General features: G+C 48.3%; 1 protein-coding gene across 1 annotated transcript in view; it reads right to left on the reverse strand.

Annotated features, from left to right (window-relative positions):
- Positions 1 to 15869, reverse strand: part of BIN3 (bridging integrator 3) — an 82990-nt gene extending 67121 nt beyond the window's left edge. Inside the window, exons 1-2 of the mRNA XM_045003632.1 lie at positions 15722 to 15869; positions 9030 to 9116 (exon numbers count right to left, since the gene is read on the reverse strand). Of these exons, the coding sequence (XP_044859567.1) occupies positions 9030 to 9037 (8 nt within the window). The 5' untranslated portion in view covers positions 9038 to 9116; positions 15722 to 15869. The remainder of the gene's footprint in view (positions 1 to 9029; positions 9117 to 15721) is intronic.
- Between the last annotated feature and the right edge of the window lie 2030 nt (positions 15870 to 17899).

The following is a 17899-nucleotide window of genomic DNA, read 5'->3' on the forward strand; positions in this document are numbered from 1 at the left end:
TGGTGTTGCTCCAATGGATGGAAAGACTTGTATCTCTGCGGACAACTTTGAAGCTAGCTTTTCATTTTAAGCGTGATTTATTTATTATTAGACACAGCCCCTGAGGAAGCCATCCCAGCATTTACTCAAGGCCCAGTACATGCTGGGACAAGTTAGCAACTCTGGCTTAGTCATTTCAGTGTAGGCATCCAGCCAGGTTGGGCGGATTGAATAAGGCTTCCAGTTCTTCCCTTTAATACTGAGTCTTGGTGTATTTATTCCAGGCTGCCAGAGAGCTGGTACAACACAAAAAATGTCAAGAAGTAACAATGCCAGGATCCACAAGAAAAACAAACTTGAGAGACAGGACCATGGCAAGGAACTGATACGAACAAGATAAATTAAGTGTAACGTAAGGTGGAGGCAAGTGACTAAGAAGGAAAATAAACTGCATACTATTTTTAAAAGCCTTTGAGGGAACGATTGTGTTAACGATTTTTGCAATATTAGGAAGGGTCCAGTTGCACTCAATAGTCAATGAAATTGATGAAGTACATGGGAACTGAGTAGGGAACCATATGGCTTACCACTTATAATCTTCAAAGCATTTACAAACCTTTAAAAATTGCCCCTCACAAGCTTCCAGGGGTAACTGGCCCCATTTTACAGATACAGAAACTGAACCAAAAAGTGTAACACCAAAACATTTAGATGTGTCGGATTGTGCCCTCTGATTTTGGATGCCTTTTGAGTGGCTGATTAGAATTATTTAGGCCCACATCCTCAGAAATATTTAGGCACTTAACTTTCATTTATATCAATGGAAATTAGCAAAAAGGAGTACTTGTGGCACCTTAGAGAGTAACATTTATTTGAGCATAAGCTTTCGTGGGCTACAGCCCACTTCATCGGATGCATGTAGTGGAAAATACAGTAGGAAGATATATATATACACAGAGAACATGAAACAATGCGTGTTACCATACACACTCTAACGAGAGTGATCAATTAAGGTGAGCTATTACCAGCAGCAGAGAAAAAAACTTTTTATAGTGGTAATCAAAATGGTCCATTTGCAGCAGTTGACAAGAAAGTGTGAGGAACAGTGTGTGTGTGGAAAGGGGGTGGGGAGGAATAAACATGGGGAAATAGTTTTACTTTACTATTTCCCCATGTTTATTCCCCCCTCCCCGTTCCTGCTGGCAATAGCTCACCTTAACTGATCACTCTCGTTAGAGTGTGTATGGTAACACCCATTGTTTCATGTTCTCTGTGTGTATATATATATCTTCCTACTGTATTTTCCACTGTATGCATCTGATGAAGTGGGCTGTAGTCCACAAAAGCCTCTGCTCAAATAAATTTGTTAGTCTCTAAGGTGCCACAAGTACTCCTGTTCTTCTTGCGGATACAGACTAACACGGCTGCTATTCTGAAACCTCTCATAATAGAAATTAGGCGTCTAAATATTTTTCAGGACCTCTGCCATCAGGCACGATTTTCAGAGGCGCTGAGCTACCACAGCTCCAGCTGTCGTCTATGGGAGCTGCAAGTTTTCAGGTTCTCTGAAAGTCAGGCTCCAAGTGGTTCAGATCAGGCATCAAAAAAAGGAGACGCCCATATATAACAGAATAGTTGGAAAATGTTAATCAAAGTGACTTAAAGTGATTCCTGTGAGGGGGTCCCAGAACCCAAGCCCCAAAGTCTACACAGTAATTTTTATCCCTGCAGCCTGAGCCCTGTGAGCCCGAGTCAACTGACATGGGTCATCCGGGGCCATGCTGCAAATCTTTTATTCTACTGTAGCCATACCCAGTAAGGTTATATGTCCTGCCCTCTCTCATTAGGTCCTTATCTGGCCTCCATTGCTGTAGTACCTGAGTACCTCACGATCCTTAATGCATTTATCCTCTCACCACCCCCATGAAGTAGGGAAATGCTGTTATCCCCATTGTACAGATGGGGAACTGAGAGATGAAAAGCCAGTGTTTTCAAAAGTATTTATGAGACTAAAGATGCAGACAGGCGCCGAGTGGGAGTTAGGCACCCAATCTTCTTAGGCGCTTTTGAAAATCCCATGAGACACCTATCGGCATCTTTAGGCACCTAAATACCTTTGAATATCTGGCCCTTAGTGACTTGGCCCAGGTCACACAGGAAGTCCATGCCAAAGCAGGGAATTGCATTTGAGTTTCCTGGGTGAATACCCTAACCACTGGATTATTGTCCCTCTGCTAGTCAGTTAATGGGGCAGGGAATAGATGCTAGATTTCCCGCCTCCCAGGCAGGATCGTACACTCTTATAAGTAAAGAACGGGGCATGCTGCTGCCTTCCAAAGAACTAGTGCGACATTTGGAACCACCACTGCAGAAGGCTGGATTACAACACACTCAGCTTCACACCCCAGGACTTGCATACAAGCTCCCCACCCCGACTGCTGCTGCTGCTGCCAGATTTACTCCTCTCTGCAGTCCTAGATGCTTACCTCTTCCCCCACCCAATTTCATCATCCAGGCCAATTACAAGCTTCTCCTGGGAGTCCCGTCTCACTCCAGTTTGTGGCACAGGGTTTGAACTTCCCTGCAGCGTGGCCCCAGATCCCTATTTTGAAACAGGCACAGGGAGGGAGAGGCCACTGACCTTAGTGCCAGTCAAGATGGCAGCAGCCACAGCCTCTGTTCAGTTCCGAACGTGAACAGGGTGATTGTCAAGTGCAGGCAGGTGCCCTGCCGTGCCAGTGGGATGTGAGGAAAAGGCTTTGAGTCAGTCACTTGTCTGCCAAGCACATAGGGAATTAGAACTTCATGTCAGGACCATGCAGGCTCCTGTCTGTATCCTCAGGGTGGGACAGGGCTGGAGAACAAAGGCTCCTGTGTTTTCTCAGGTGGCGAGAGGGACTGACAGCACAGGTAACCTTTTGGATCAGTATAAAGAGAACCTTTGAGGAGAGTTGGACCCTTACTACTAACAGTCCCAAGGTAAAATGGTGGTGCTCCAGGGTGATGACTATGGTCATTCTTACCAACTACACCTTTGCCTGGGGGAATATTTCCATGTCCCATGGCTAGGGAGAGACTTGGAGTTGTGAGTGGTGGAGGACCGAGATGCCTTTGGTCTAGGAGTAGATAAAAGGTCATCTCCAAAAGTAAGCCCAGCAGAGGGCACAGAAGGCCCTGGCATTTCAGAAGGTGATGGGAGAAGCTGGGGTGGGGGGGCTGGGTGGCAACACGAGGGGGTGAGTTTCTAGGCTTTTCACTTCACTCACATACTCCGAGGGCAGAAAAGAGACAGCTCTTGGATTGAATGGGCAATGAAGACTGAACTCCACTCCAGAGGAGGCCTCTCCAGAAATGTCACATTGGCAATGGAGCTTGCCCCATTGTTCTTCACGTTGGACCTATAGGATCTGAGGAGAGTTCATTCTCTGCAGCCCATACAGTCCATGGTCTCTCTGGTGAGGCTGCCAAGAAAGGGACCGTGCAATGGTGGCACATCTGCCTTTTGGGAACTCAACTTGGACCCTACCAAATTTTCATGTGAGCTGCCAAAGTTCCTTTAGAACTTTTAGTTACTACTGACCAGGGCTGAGGAATCTGGCAGTGAAATGCTGCATGTTGCACATCCTCCCTCTGTCACTCCCCCCGAGCCATCCACTCCCCGGATGCTGCTCCTTTCCCAATTTAAAAGCCACAAGCGTCCAGGACAATGCCGAAGCGTTCCTAGCTAAGTGCCTTGCCTATTGCATAAGAGGCTCTCAGGCACTGTGGCTTCCATTTCATGTCTGCCTGTTTGGATTCCTGCTTGCAGAATGACTAACTTTAAGGACTAAAAAAAAAAAAATGTTTTGATTACACTGCCTTTTTGCCAACTGGGAGCATTAGTCACAGCATTTTTTTTGTGTGGAGATACCAGGCTTAAAGCTCAGCAGAGCTCCTTTCTTTCTCCCCCTCCTCCTCCTTTCTGACTTATTAGCAGGATCCCAAGCATGATGAAGAATGGAGAGAGAGAGAACGTGCATGAACATCTTCAGGGAAAATTACTCTGCATTATTTTCTTCCCCCCATCCCACCCCACCAGAGAGAGGAAACCAACAAAGCCTTTTTAAAGGTTTGGAGTCGGTCTTTGGACGAATGGTGCCGGATCCTCAGCTGGTATAAATCGACACAGTTCAGGGGGCTTTGACAGCGTTATGCCAATATGAACCAGCTGAGGATCTGGCCCACAGTTTGGCACCTATTCATCTCTCTGTATAAAGTGAGGGCGGGGGAAGGGTTCTGGATTAGCAACTGGTGATGGGCAGAAGAGGGGGTGCCTCGCTTGGCTCACTGCTCCCTTGGCATGCCCCGCCCCTGCCCCAGGAGACCCCACCTTGAAAGGGAGACAGGGGTGTTCAGTCTCCACCGTCAATTCCATCTTTGTGGAAACCAACAAAAGGAGGCAATTTGCACTAGTTGCAGGGGTGATTTTGGTGAGGCCTGCCCCCTGGAACTAGACTGCCATGATTATTGTGTGTCTTATGGTTGCACCTATGAGCCCCATCATGCCAGGTGTTGTACACCCACAACGTGTGAGAGAGTCCGTGCCCTGAAGCTCACACTCTGGATGGGGAGTATTATTATCCCCACTTTACAGATGGGAAACTGAGAGAGCCTAAGCATCAAACCCAAGGCCATACAGTCAGTGGCAGAGATAGGAACTGAATGTAGATCTCCTTAGTCCCAGTCCTTAATCACAAGACCATCTTTCCTCTCTAAACTTGAGACCCACTGCACTCATTTCCCAGGGGCCACCAAACAGCAGTCAGATTGTAACAGCTTTGAGCAGCATCAGCCTATGTTGGAGTTGAACTAGCAATGTAGAGCTCTGTATTCTCTTATTCATTTCTGGAGTCGTCCAGTTCCCCAATACGTCAGCAGTAGCCTCTACAAAACATGTTGATGACTTAGCACTTAGGAGCTGGCTAATGCTAGAGACCCACCAGTTTGTCTTAATAGAAGAATGCGAGCGGTGATCTCCATCCCAGAACAGGCTTGGATCTGTGTCTGCCAGTAGGGGGAGTAATGCTGGAGCCAAATTTAAACACATCATCAGAGTGACTTCTACAGTACCTTTTCTGCCAGCTGCATAGGTTACATGCACCATCTACATAGTTCCTCAGCTGAAACTGGCACCCACACTCTCCTGGTTTGTAGGAGACATGTCTGCCTTTTGAGCCAGAAGGGAAGCTTGTCTTTGGGCCAAACTGGTAGGAGCCATGCTAAGCTGGTCTTGGAGGTAGACGCCCTTTGCAAATCTTGCACCATGCAAAGGGCTCCTGCTCTTGGTGCTCCTGGCATGGGATGTTAGGTATTTGGGTTCCTCCCAGGGGTTTTGTAATACCCCCACCTCTGACACGTTGCACTCACAGACTTGACTGGCATCTCAAGGCACCGCACAATAACAGAAGATAATTAAACTAATTACCAAGCTCATTGAAACCAATTAAAAAGGGCTCCGGGAGAATATCAAGTCTTTTAACGGGCACCAGCTGAATGTTGCAAACCTGGGAGTACCTAAACGTCAGGATGCAGATGACAAAGGCTCCAGCACCTGCTGAGTTAGAAGTGGGAGTGGGGGGTGACCATAGGAGTTGTGCTTCCAGGTGGGTCCCCCTGGCAGGGGCGGCTCTACCTTTTTGGCCGCCCCAAGCAGTCATGCGCGGGAGGCGCCCCGGAGCCACGGGAGCAGCGGACCTCCCGCAGGCATGACTGCGGAGGGTCCGCTGGTCGCGCGGCTCGGCTGGACCTCCCGCAGCTGCGGACGGTTCGCAGGTCCGGCGGCTCTGCTTGAGCTGCCGCAGGCATGCCTGCAGGAGGTCCAGCTGAGCCGCAGGACCAGCGAACCGTCCGCAGTCATGCCTGCGGCAGGTCCACTGGAGCCGCGGGACGAGCGCCCTCTGCAGTCATGCCTGCTGCAGGTCCGGTCGTCCCGGGGCTCCGGTGGACCTCCCGCAGGCATGACTGCTGCAGGTCCGCCGGCCCAGCCTGCCGCCCCCCCGGGAAAGGGCCGCCCCATGCGCGTGCTTGCCGCGCTGGGGTCTGGAGCCGGCCCTGCCCCCTGGTGAGTAATTTGCTGATTCCGTTCCCAAGGCATAATGGAAAAAAAATCCAGTTTATTATGGAGACAAATTGCCCCATGACCCTTTCAGAACATGGGACTCCATTGGCTTGGCAGCCTTACTGAGAGCCAGCTGCCTACTTCCAGCCTCCCCGCTAACATTCTGGTGAACCTAAATACTGCCTTCATCCTGCAACTGTCTTTCTCTATAGATCTTGAGCCCTTCTTCCTCCTCAGGACGAAGCAAATCCCATGCTATGTGCAGTCCCCCTAGTGCAAAAGGTGACTAGACACGTTGTCCATCGGTAGGTACAACTCAGGGGCCACCTTATGGAGAAAAAGACACAACCTGTGAATCTAGACACTCCAGAGGTGGGGTTCATGGGATCAGCGTCCCCAGGACTTTTCTCCAGAATTATAAGATCCAGATTATTCCAACAGGGCTGCTGGGAAGAGGACCAGAGCTGAGGGAACTGGGCTTATTTAGTCTGCAGAAGAGAAGAGTGAGGGAGGATTTGATAGCAGCCTTCAACTACCTGAAGGAGGGTTCCAAAGAGGATGGAGCTCGGCTGTTCTCAGTGGTGGCAGATGACAGAACAAGGAGCAATGGTCTCAAGTTGCAGTGCGGGAGGTCTAGGTTGGATATTAGGAAAACTATTTCACTAGCAGGGTGGTGAAGCACTGGAATGGGTTACCTAGGGAGGTGGTGGAATCTCCATCCTTAGAAGTTTTTAGGGCCTGGCTTGACAAAGCTCTGGCTGGAATGATTTAGTTGGGGTTGGTCCTGCTTTGAGCAGGGGGTTGAACTAGATGACCTCCTGAGGTCTCTTCCAACCCTAATCTTCTATGATTCTATGATCCAGGATCTATGAGTGAGGGCATTGGAAATCTTATCTGGGACACATCTGCACTTATAGTCTTGTTACTGGTGTTTAGGAGAACCTCTTCTATGTCCCATCATGAGAGATGGGGAGGGCTGGAGAGGGGAGAGGTCTTACCACACAGCATGGCAGAAGTTCAACCCAGGACAGTCTCTGCAGAGACCATCACCCCAGCAGGAAGAGTGCACCCACATCACCTTTTCTCCTGCTTTGACTGGAAGTTGCCTATGTCACTTGTTTTGCTTGTGCAGACACAACAAAACGAGACAGCATGTTTTAAGGGAAAGCCAAAAAAGGCCTCAATTATCCGTGGGCTCTGATTATACCACTGGGAGGAAAACAGGCTGGAGAGGGCAGGAATCTCTCCTCTTGCTGCTAGAAATGAGCCTGAAATAGCAGAGCATCTCCTAAGCGTGCTTGAAGTTTCCATGCACCAGTATTATCCTTATTATGGAATTTGTGTCCATGAAGTCATCTACCAAAAAAACTTCCCTCTGCTAACGTGACCTGGATGTGCTATGCCCACGTGTGAAGGTGTCTAAATTGGCTCTGCTCTTCCAAACTGGTCAGCTGGAGACTGCCTGGCACAACCAACTGGCCTTGGGGATTTGTAGTCTCTTTACCTTACGCAACTCGCCTGAGTTTCTGCAGCAAAGCCCTAGATGGCAACGAGTGCAGTTTAGCAGGTGGAGGAGTCTGTTTCTTCCCTCATTCTTTCAGGAGGAGCAGATGGAGTTTAATTTTTCGTGCAGCGGCAGCGAGCTGAGAATAGCAGCTCTTCAAATTGGCACCAAGGCGGTGGAGAGGCACAACAAAAAGCACCAAGAAATGCCCCCTACCCGCCAGGGTGCTGGAATGCAGAACTGGGTCTTGAGATGCAGAATACGCACAATTGCACACCGGAATAAATTCAGAGCTGGTGTAAGCGGCTACAACTCTGGTCTCTTGCCACATCTGAATCTGCTCTGGGATTACTGAGTTCACTCCATCCCGTAACTGGCCCTCTGCTATGACAATTTGTCAGGGTCCAATTCTGCCAGGTGCTGAGTTCCCTCTGCTCCCAGTGACTCAGTCCAATGCAGACGGAGTGCTTTAATACAGAAGGATAACAAATTTAAGATCCTAGGGAAAGCCAATGCCCCTCGTTGCTGGGATCAGGGTAAATTGGTGGGATATTTCCTCTTCCATTTAGCCAGACAGAAATATGAGGGTTGGATGCAACTGATCCCTCTGCTGGAGTGGAAGATCAGGATCTGGCGGTGAGCCCTGTCTCTTGCTGTTGCCACAGGGGAAATTTAGGTCAGGCTGTAAACGCCCTTGCACTGCTGGAGCAGGGAGATCAGGTGTATGAACTGCTGAGTCAACACAGGGCCATGTGGCCCCAGAAGCAGTCACTTGTGCTGCTTGGAACTGGAAGTTCTGCAGCCCAAACTCTCATGTTTTTTTCACAGCAACAACTTATTATTTGTATTACAATAGTGCCCAGAGGCCCACCTGAGATCAAAGCCTCACAGTGCGAGGGACTGTTCAAACGCAAAGCATAAGACAGCTCCTGCCTCAAAGAGCTCCCTGACGATACAGGGAAGACAAAGGGTGGGAGGAGAGGTAGTATTATCCCCATTTTACAAAGGGAGAAGCTGAGGTTTTCAAAGGGATTTGGATGGCCAGTTCCCATTAAAATTAATGGGAACTGGCCTGTTCAAATCCCCTTAGGCAGCTTTGAAAATCTTAGCCAGTGAGATTAAGTGACTGGTCCAAGGTCACACAGAGAGTCTGTGGCCGTAAGCTGGGAACTGAACGGTGTCCTCCTGAATCCCAGTCCAGTGCATTAATTACAAGACCGTCTTTCAGCTGTGACTTCTTTCAGATGTCAAACAAATCCCCAGCAAGGAGACAGGGTAGTGACTGCCGCCAGGTTTTGGCAGAGCTTTTAGATCTGATAGCCTGTATTTAACTGTGTACACTTAAGTGTCATTAACAAGTAAAACCTATTTCTGATAAAACTTCTTATTCTGAGAAATTACACAAAATGGAAGAATTCATTGAGTAAAAGGGGGAACAAATAAACCCACCGCCACATCTCTTCTCATAAGTACAAATCATCTGTATCCGCTCTTCTCCTGGGAATATGCTGCTTTTCAAATCTATCGCAATTTTCCCTGCATGACAGAAATCAGAAAAACTGTTCTTAACATACAGTGGAAGGGAACGTCGCGGGAACCTGGCACGCGTCGCAGCCTAATGCAAGAGAGAAATTAAGAGAGAGAAATATCCCTAGACATTTCACTCCCCACAAACAAACTCAGAGAGAGTTTAAAATATCGTGAGATCGTTTAATTGCTTTTTCAATTTTTTTAAATAATAAGAGCTGGATCTCACTTGTGCCTTGAATGGAGAAAGAGTATTATGAACTGGAAGCAGCAGTTAGGAAAGTGAATTGGTGTTAAAATTAGAATCCCCTTGTTTTAGCACCCACGCTGGAAAAAAATGGAAACACGCAAGGTTTAGGGTTAAGGACTGTCTTGCAACTGGATGTGATTCAGAAGATCTGGCTTCAGTTCCCTACTCTGACACAGACTTCCTGTGTGACCTTAGAGAAATCACTTAATCTCTCTGTTCCTAATCTGTAAAACTGAGATGATAATATTTCCTTGGTCAGTCTTATTCATACTGTATGCTCTTCAGGGCAGGGACTGTCACTTAATATATATCTGTTCGGTGCCTAGAACAAAGAGGAATCTGGTCTTGGATGAGCCCTCTACCTTCTATCATAATATAAATAACAACATAATTCACGGCCATACGTGTCTGTAGTGCTAGTTCACTAATCTAGATGCTGATTCTGCACGCATTTAAGAATTTCGGCAACTCTACTCATGTAAGAAAAGTTGCACATAATTGTAAGTATTTGCAGGACTGGGGCCCTAAAGAATGCAGTTGTAAAGCAAGGCACAAAGCAAGCCATGGCGCGGTGGCATCATTCCACAAAGCCAGCGACTTTGCAAATCAAAATAAGAAGGGGGAAAGCAAGTAGGAGGAAATTATAGTTTCCGAGTTATTTTCAGAAAGGAAACTGAAAAAAAAAAAAGGTCCCTAGTTTCAGTACAAAACACGGAAAATTGAGGAAAATAACTTCCAGCATGTTTTTTGGGGGGAGATCAGGGGAGATTTTCTTTGCTCTTTTTCTGGGACTTAAAAACAAAAAAAAAGACTCTTAAAACTGCAACGGTAGAGGTGTGTGTGTGTGTGTGTGTAAGCCCTAAGCATTTTCAAGCCCCATTTGCCACAGCAAGTTTAGTCAATTCCATTCTCTTGCCACGCCTAGGAGTGGTTGTTTGAGGCAATCTGGGTGTACGTGAACCCTGGGGAAGTCTAGAGCTGCTGTTGTGGGTATGGGGATAAGGTGTGTGAAAGGGAGAGAGGGGGGCGTGCCTGTGGTGGGAAGGGGATTTGTGTGCATATAGGGGGGTGCTGTGCATGCAGGGTTGATGGTGCAGAGAGTGAGCGAACGTCAGGAGAATGTTGAGGAGAACATGCCCACGTGCGTGAGGAGTGGGGAATGGATTCTACAGTGGTGGGGAAAGTGTGTGTGTGATGGTTACATGGCGAGGGCATGTGTGTGACTCCAGTGTGTGATGGTGGGGTGGAAAGAGAGAGGTTATTGACTGACCAGCTATGCCGCTACACCAGTGGTTCTCAGCCTATTTACCATTGTGGGCCGCATCCAATACTACCTATATGGCCCTGATGATGTCACATGGGCCACAGCTCTGTGCTGATTGGGCCACAAGCCGCCCGCGGGCTGCAGGTTGAGAACCACTGTGCTACACGGTCCCTTATTGTCTTTCCTTCCCATTTGGTGTTGGTTTGAGCAGGTTATAAGCACCTGTGAGTTGGAGGGGTTAGGAAACCGCAATGGAGGGGACACCTGGGATTTGAGAGCCATGGAAAATGTGTCTGTGGGGAGGGAGGGTGGATGAATGAGGCGGCTGGCAGCAGGGAGATGGGCAACACTGAGATAGAATAGAAGGGAAAATTCAATGAGCCAGCAGCTTGGCCAGTGGAACTGTCTACAATTACGCGAAGTGCATAAGCACCAAGAAGGAACAGGAGTGGTTCCACGTGGGATGATGGGTATAACTGAGAGCAAAGCTGTGTTAAGTCAAGGCAAACTTAGGCAGGATGATCGGAGAAATTCCCTAGCAGCAAGATTTGAGCCTGCACAATTGCTTCTGCGGGCACAGCTTCCCTGGGGAGCTTAGGGTACCGCGGTGCTCGAAGGGCTTAGCTGAGAGTGAGCAGCTGGAGTGGAGAAAGAACACACACGGAGGAGAAAAGCAGAGTGGCAGCTGCAGGGCAAGTGGAGCAATTGAAAGTGGGAGAGGTGCCCGTCGCTTGGGTCAGTATCAGTCCAGTGTACGGATCAAGGACCTGGAAGAAGAAAGGAGCAGGCCCAGATAGATGATAGCATTTACCTAAGGCACAAACCTGAGGGAGGAGACAAACACAAAGGAAGGGGATATGCAATGCCGATGGGCCTGGAGAGATATGGAACAGGCCAGAGACAAGTGTAATTTAGCCCATGCAGAGAGAAATATAAGGTGTGGCAGGGAGTTGCCCCATTAATAGTCACGCTCTAAACCCCCCTGAGCAGCAGAAGAGTCTAGGCAAGAGGAGGAGAAAAAGGGGCATAAGCCCCTGAGAAAGAAAGATGTCGAGGCTAATGGAACCAGAAGCAATACACAGCACTGGAGACTGCTGAAGTAAATACCACGTCAGAAATACTCAGTCGCTTTAATCTCTAATTACAACATGAGTGGATGAAGGGGACGCAGGAGATATAATACATCTAGACTTGGGGAAATGATTTGATATGGTGCCTCGTGAACTCTTACTTGAGAAGCTAATTCAAATTGGCTTGGATGTGTGAGCGCTGTCACATGGATCGAAAACTAGCTGGAGGATTGGCGACTAAGGGTAATGCTCCATGGCACTGTGCAGTGGGGAGGTGTCCGGCACAGAGCTGCAGGGATCAGCGCTAGGGCTGGCTTTATTTATTAACAATCTGGATGTGCAGGTAAACAGCACGGTAATTACATTTGCAGATGATACTAAACTGGGAGGTGTTACAAACACCAGTGAGGACAAAGGATTAACATAAAAGGATCTAGGGAGGTTAGAAACACAGGCAGGAAATGAACATAGATTGATCTTGGGCAAATGCATCTAGGGAGAAGAGATCCCGAAGCACAGATATTCCCTGCGTAGGTGACATTTAGAAAGTAGGCATGGCTAAAAAAAATACAGCTAGAGGTGAGAGCAGATAGCAAATGAGCTGGGAGCTTGCAATAAGACATGGCAGCAAAGTTAAAAAAAACCAACCAAACAAACAATGCCGTTTTGGATTGCAGATGGAGATGCATCAGAGCAGCTCCAGGAGGCAGGGGATGAGGGACAGGAGAGCTCTTAAAGCATAAAAAGAACCTCCACTTCTCTCCCTGGCTTGGGTGAACAGGGTTCCCCACTGCTCCCCCTCTCTTCCTTGGCTGGCGTGATGCAAGCTCCTTCTTTTGTTTCAATCCACTGTTCCTTCTCTGCCTGACACCTTCTGTTTTGGGCTCATTGATAGAAGGAAATTATGAGCAAACTGGGTGGAGAGCAAAGAAGAGACGGAGAAGCGACTGAGCGGAGCGAGGGAGCTGACGTAGGAGGAAAGCAATCGAGCCTGATCTTGTGAGGGGCCCTGAACTGCTTTTGGACTTCAGTGAGAATTTGGGGCATTCATCATCCTTCCGTAATCAGGCCTGACTGCTGAGCACCTCTGGCAAATTGGACCCTGAATATGAGCAACTTGGCCAGACAATGACCAGTGGTGAGACACCCAGACATTGGCAAGTGCCTGAAGGGAATAACCAACAAAGGAGAGGAATGTAGGATAGTCCAAGGTTTAATATGTAGGGGCAACAGGATGTTTAGCAGGGGAACACTTAGGTTGAATATTGGGAGCTGGGATGGCTATTAGCTTATGGAAGAGCCTCGTGAAGATCATGGAGAAGCCCACAGTTTAGGTTATTTAAAACTTGATTGGACCTAGCACCAACAAACAACACTGTGTGGAAGTTCCTGCATTGCCCCTCTGCTGCCCCGTCTCTGGCAAGGAGGAAAGACAGCCTTGTGTCTAAGGCACTGAACTAAGGACTCGGGAGATCAGGGTTCATTCCCAGCTCTCCCTCACGTGACCTTGGACAAATTGCTCCTCTTCTGTGCGCCTCGGTTCCCCCTCCCCAATGTGGGGAAAAAGGACACTTCCCCAATTCACAGGGGTGCACTCTGTGGATAAATACCTGGGAGATGCTTCGGCACTATGGTGATGGGGATCGGATTTGTCACTAGCATTGGGGGCAAGAGTGATGACTGTGGGGAAGGGCAGGATAAACTCTGAAGCAAAAAGCAGGGAAAATACAACCAAAAAGATGGAACGAGAAGGCGTTTGAACAGAGATGGGATCAGCTGCAAGGGAAAGCCAAGCACGGATGGAATTTTAGCTGCTTCCTCTACACAGAGAGTTCTTGCTATAAGGAATAGACTTTCAGGGGCAGTAATAGGAATGACTCCTATAAATCATTTAAAGAAGGAGTTAGAGATGTGAGTCGTCAGTCTCCTGTGGGCTTGTCCACCACCAGCAATCGATAGAACAGACCTTGCATGGAGCTCAACCCACACAACTGCTGATATTAATGAAACACAACAGCTCCCTTTTGGAGTCCCCCCAGCCCATGGCCCCTGCCTGCATCAGCAATAGCAGGGCTCCCCTTCCAAGAGGGCACAGATTGGTTAGACTAGGAGACCTTTAAAAAGGCCCGGCAGATTTCGGGAGCAATTTCAAATGGCCCTTCTTTCAACTGTCTGCAAAGGAGGCGTGTACAAGGACTGAACATTATAATCTACCCAAACGGCTTCCACAGGCACGACTCCTACTCTCCTCTAGAAATGTTTATGCTGAAATCTGGGGCAAGAAATTGTCACACAATGTAAGGAAAAATTGGTTCCACACAAACTACTGACTTCAAGGAGAGGGGAGTCCAAATACGGGACCAAATGTCAGCCGGACCCTCTTGAGAAGATGCAGTGTTATGCCATATGGGGCGAGCGGAGGCAGAGGAGAGTGGTCAAACAGCTCAAGCAGTTATGGGGAGTCAGGGTTCTTGGGTTCTATGCCCCCGCTGTAGGAAGGGAGCTGGGTTTAGGGATTACAGCAATGGGCTGGGAGCCAGGACTCCTGGGCTGTTGTCCTGAGCTCATTGTGACCTTGGGGACGCGGTTTCTGTTCCCTGTGCCTTAGTTGGGAAATGAAACCTACCTCGTAGGGGGCTGTTGGGCTTAATTAAATGTTTGTCAAGTCCTTTAAGAGCCTGGGCTGGGAGGTGCCAGACAAGGGTGAAGTGATGTTATTACTGCAAAGGCTAAACATCAGCCAGTGAGCTTATTCATAAAATTAAAGGGCACTGTTAAAGAGAGAGAGAGAGAGAGACCAGATCTATTCCAGATAAACTGGTGTGTGACTGGCAACAGCACACGTATGCCAGCCAGTCCAGAAGGGGTCCGGAAAGCATTGTGCTCCCTGAGCAACCATCAGCCTTCCTGCAAGGTGCTGCACTCCCATTGACATCAGGAGAACGCAGGGTGCTCAGCACCTTGCAGGGTTCAGCCTGCAAATACTCAATACCTATATCACAGGGGACAGCAGAAGTAGCTGGCCTGCCTTATGTGAGGGCCCAATCCAGCTCTCACTGAAGTCAATGGGAGGTTTGTTGTGGACTTCGGTGAGATCAGGATTGGGCCTGAAGAACCGCAGGTCCCTTGCTTGGAACAATAAACTTCTTGGCTAGAAACATCCAGCAGTCCCAGTCCCAAACAGCAGTGACACACTATGGGGAGGTCTTCACTGCGGCGTTAACCGAGGCTGTTACTTGGGTGTTGTCCCTAATCCTCCTCCCATCCATACACAAAACTCTCTCTCCTGAGAATACTGGGTGCTTTCCACCCAGCCTAACTGGCCCGGCAGGGGGCTGGGTTAAAGCTTGGGTTCTGCTTTCACTTGGGCTGGTAACCTGCCCACTTGGCAGTGAGGACACAGGCTAAATCCCTCAAGTGCCTTCCTACAATTCCACCCATGTGCCCAGAAGGACAGACCATTTATCCTAGAATTCACTGGGAAAAAGAGTGTTTCAGCTGACTGCAGCACAAAGAACCATGGGATGTGCCCCAGGAGAAGTCCTTGTGACACACATTGGGGAAGTACAGCTCCAGTGAGGACACGGGAACTCAGACTAAACCAGGTGCCGATCACCCAAGCTAACTCTGCAGCGCAGACATACCCGATCGGCCCTGCCCACTTGGACTCCTTCCACAACAAAAGGCAACCTCCCCACTCCCACTCCAGTTCCACCCTAAAAGGATTGTTTTGGTGGGAAACTCTTCTGAAACAACCCGAAGGATTCCCTGTTGTGGCAGAGGGACTCCAAGATGGCATCTTTAGCTACCACCACACCCCTCTCTCTTGTCAGACCTTACATGAGGCATCCCGTGCCACAGACCCAAATTTACCTTGATCCCCAACAGACTTGTTCTGGTCTCACCATTTTTTAAGTGCAAACTGTTGACAGTGACAGAAATACAGACCAGAAGAAGAACGCTGTGGAGCTCAAAACCTTGTTTCTTTCACCCATAGAAGTTGGTCCAATGAAAGATATACCTCACCCACCTTGTCTCTCTCAGAAATACAAAGGACAGTTCATTGTAAACATTACAGACAAGATCCCCATGGCGGTCTGGGATTCCTGCTCTATTTGTGGCTGTTGAGACCTCCTTTCAGGGTCTGCGTCACACACTGGAAAGATCAGTGTCACCCCCTTGGGGACAAGGGGACATTTACAATGACTGTGCTGACAGCGGCGGGAGACCATTATCCTGTCACAATGCTCTGTTTCACTGACACTCGGTCATCACAAAGAGACCAGTTTATTTCACTTCTGGGCACAGGGGAAAATTCTTCCCCTAGCTTTGCAAATTCCCTATGCTTATTAGTGTCTCACTGTAGCTACCTGGATCTCAAGCTGAGAAAGGGGAGGCCTCTAACCTCCAAGAGAAATCTCCAGAGGAAACCCATCAATACCCAGGTGTGTTCTGAACTGTATGAACTGAAAGGGCCAAGTAATTACACATGGAAATAGGCAACAAGAGACTGCCTTATTTTTATATAGCGCCTTCCATCCCAAAACCATATCCTCAGAGAAAACACGTCACCAGCCATTGCAAGGCAGCCACCAGCCCTGGACAACGTGCCCACGGAAAAAGTCACAGCAGTGTTGGGGGTGGTGGGGGGAACTGCTCGCTACAAACATTGGCACAAGCCCTTAATCTTATGGCAGGAATCATGGGATAGCTAATGTGCAGGCACTGCAGATAGAGTGTCAGCTCTCATGGTCTCATGTCAGTGAGCCACATGCACTAATAAGCACACAGAAATCAAACTTACCTCCAGGGGAAGGGAAAAAGTTGGGCGGACCCTGCTAGGATTTGAACCTGTGGTTCGGGAGAGTCTAGGTATTTCAAAGCTGATACTTAGAGCGCAAAACAAATCCCTTCCAGCTTGCAAGACTGGGCCAAATTTACCCCTGATTTCACATCACTGGAGTCACACCACAGATAATTTGCCCCACTGGCTCTACTGGAATGTAAAGACCATATAAGGAAAAAATATCAGTGAAATTACAGCAATTAAAACTGCATTGACCCGGCAGTAGCAGTTAATTACTTCAGGGCCTGCCCCTGGACAAAATCTGAAGTACATAAGATTTGCCAAAACTGCTTCAGCTACTTCCCCTTTGCCCCAGTAGCTTGCGTGAGTCTAGGTTCTTAATGCGGAAGAGAGTAAGGAGAAGAGTATGGGGGAGGGCAGGTTAGAGAGGAGGATGCACACCAAGCCGAGAAAAGAAACTCTTCCTTTGCTGGGTTTGTATGATTGAAGATGTTGTAACCCAAGAGAGAGAATTATTCCTTGGAGGAATATAATGTTAATGGGGGTCCAACTGCTCTAACTCTACCCAAACAGACCCACCCAGCCACCACGCGAGGACTCATTCTGGCCCTCGTTCAACAAGGTACTTAAGAACATGCCTGACTTCAAGCACGTGTGTAGTCCCACTGAAGTCCAGGTTAGGCATGTGCTTCCTTACTGAACCATGGCCTACCACCCTTACATGCCCTTTGTTCCTATGGAAGAAAAGAGGAGCAGGGGCTGAACCACAGGCCTTATGATCTGGAGGGGTGTGTATTTATGGGTATGGCAAAAACCTGAGCAAGTGCCAGTCCTATTCCCAGCAGCTTCCTCGAGTGAGTAGTCACAGCTACTCCCACCTGCTAACAAGATGAGCTATTGCTTAACAGAATACTCCTCTAGCTCTTCTCCAGTCCTTTCCATCAAAGCACTTTCTAAATGGTAACGAATTAAGCTTCTCAGTCCTCCAGGACTCACTGTGCACTTGAATTTGGGGTGTAAGGAGGAACATGTCCATTCAAACTATCTAAGTTTCTTATCATATTTAATCTCCCATTGGAGGCTTTTTCTTTCCTTCAGTTACTACAGCAGTTTCTAAAACCCTTGCATTATTTCTAGCCCATGTACTTCATCAGATGACCTACAGAATGGAACAGATCTCCTGTTTTCTCTACCTGCAGTGATTTGGCTTGGGGAAGGAGGTAGAGTATTAACACCTCAGCTGAACCCGCCAGACCCCTTTTCACCCTCCGTTATCCAGCAGATACAACAGAGCCTTGCAACTTACAATTAAGAGCATCTGTAAAATGGTGACAGCATCTGTCAATTACAAATTCAAGACTGGACAGAGCCCTGAAGAAGATATTGTACGGAACAGCCCAC

This window comes from Mauremys mutica, chromosome 2 (genome assembly GCF_020497125.1).
Source record: "Mauremys mutica isolate MM-2020 ecotype Southern chromosome 2, ASM2049712v1, whole genome shotgun sequence".
Lineage (NCBI taxonomy): Eukaryota > Metazoa > Chordata > Testudines > Geoemydidae > Mauremys > Mauremys mutica.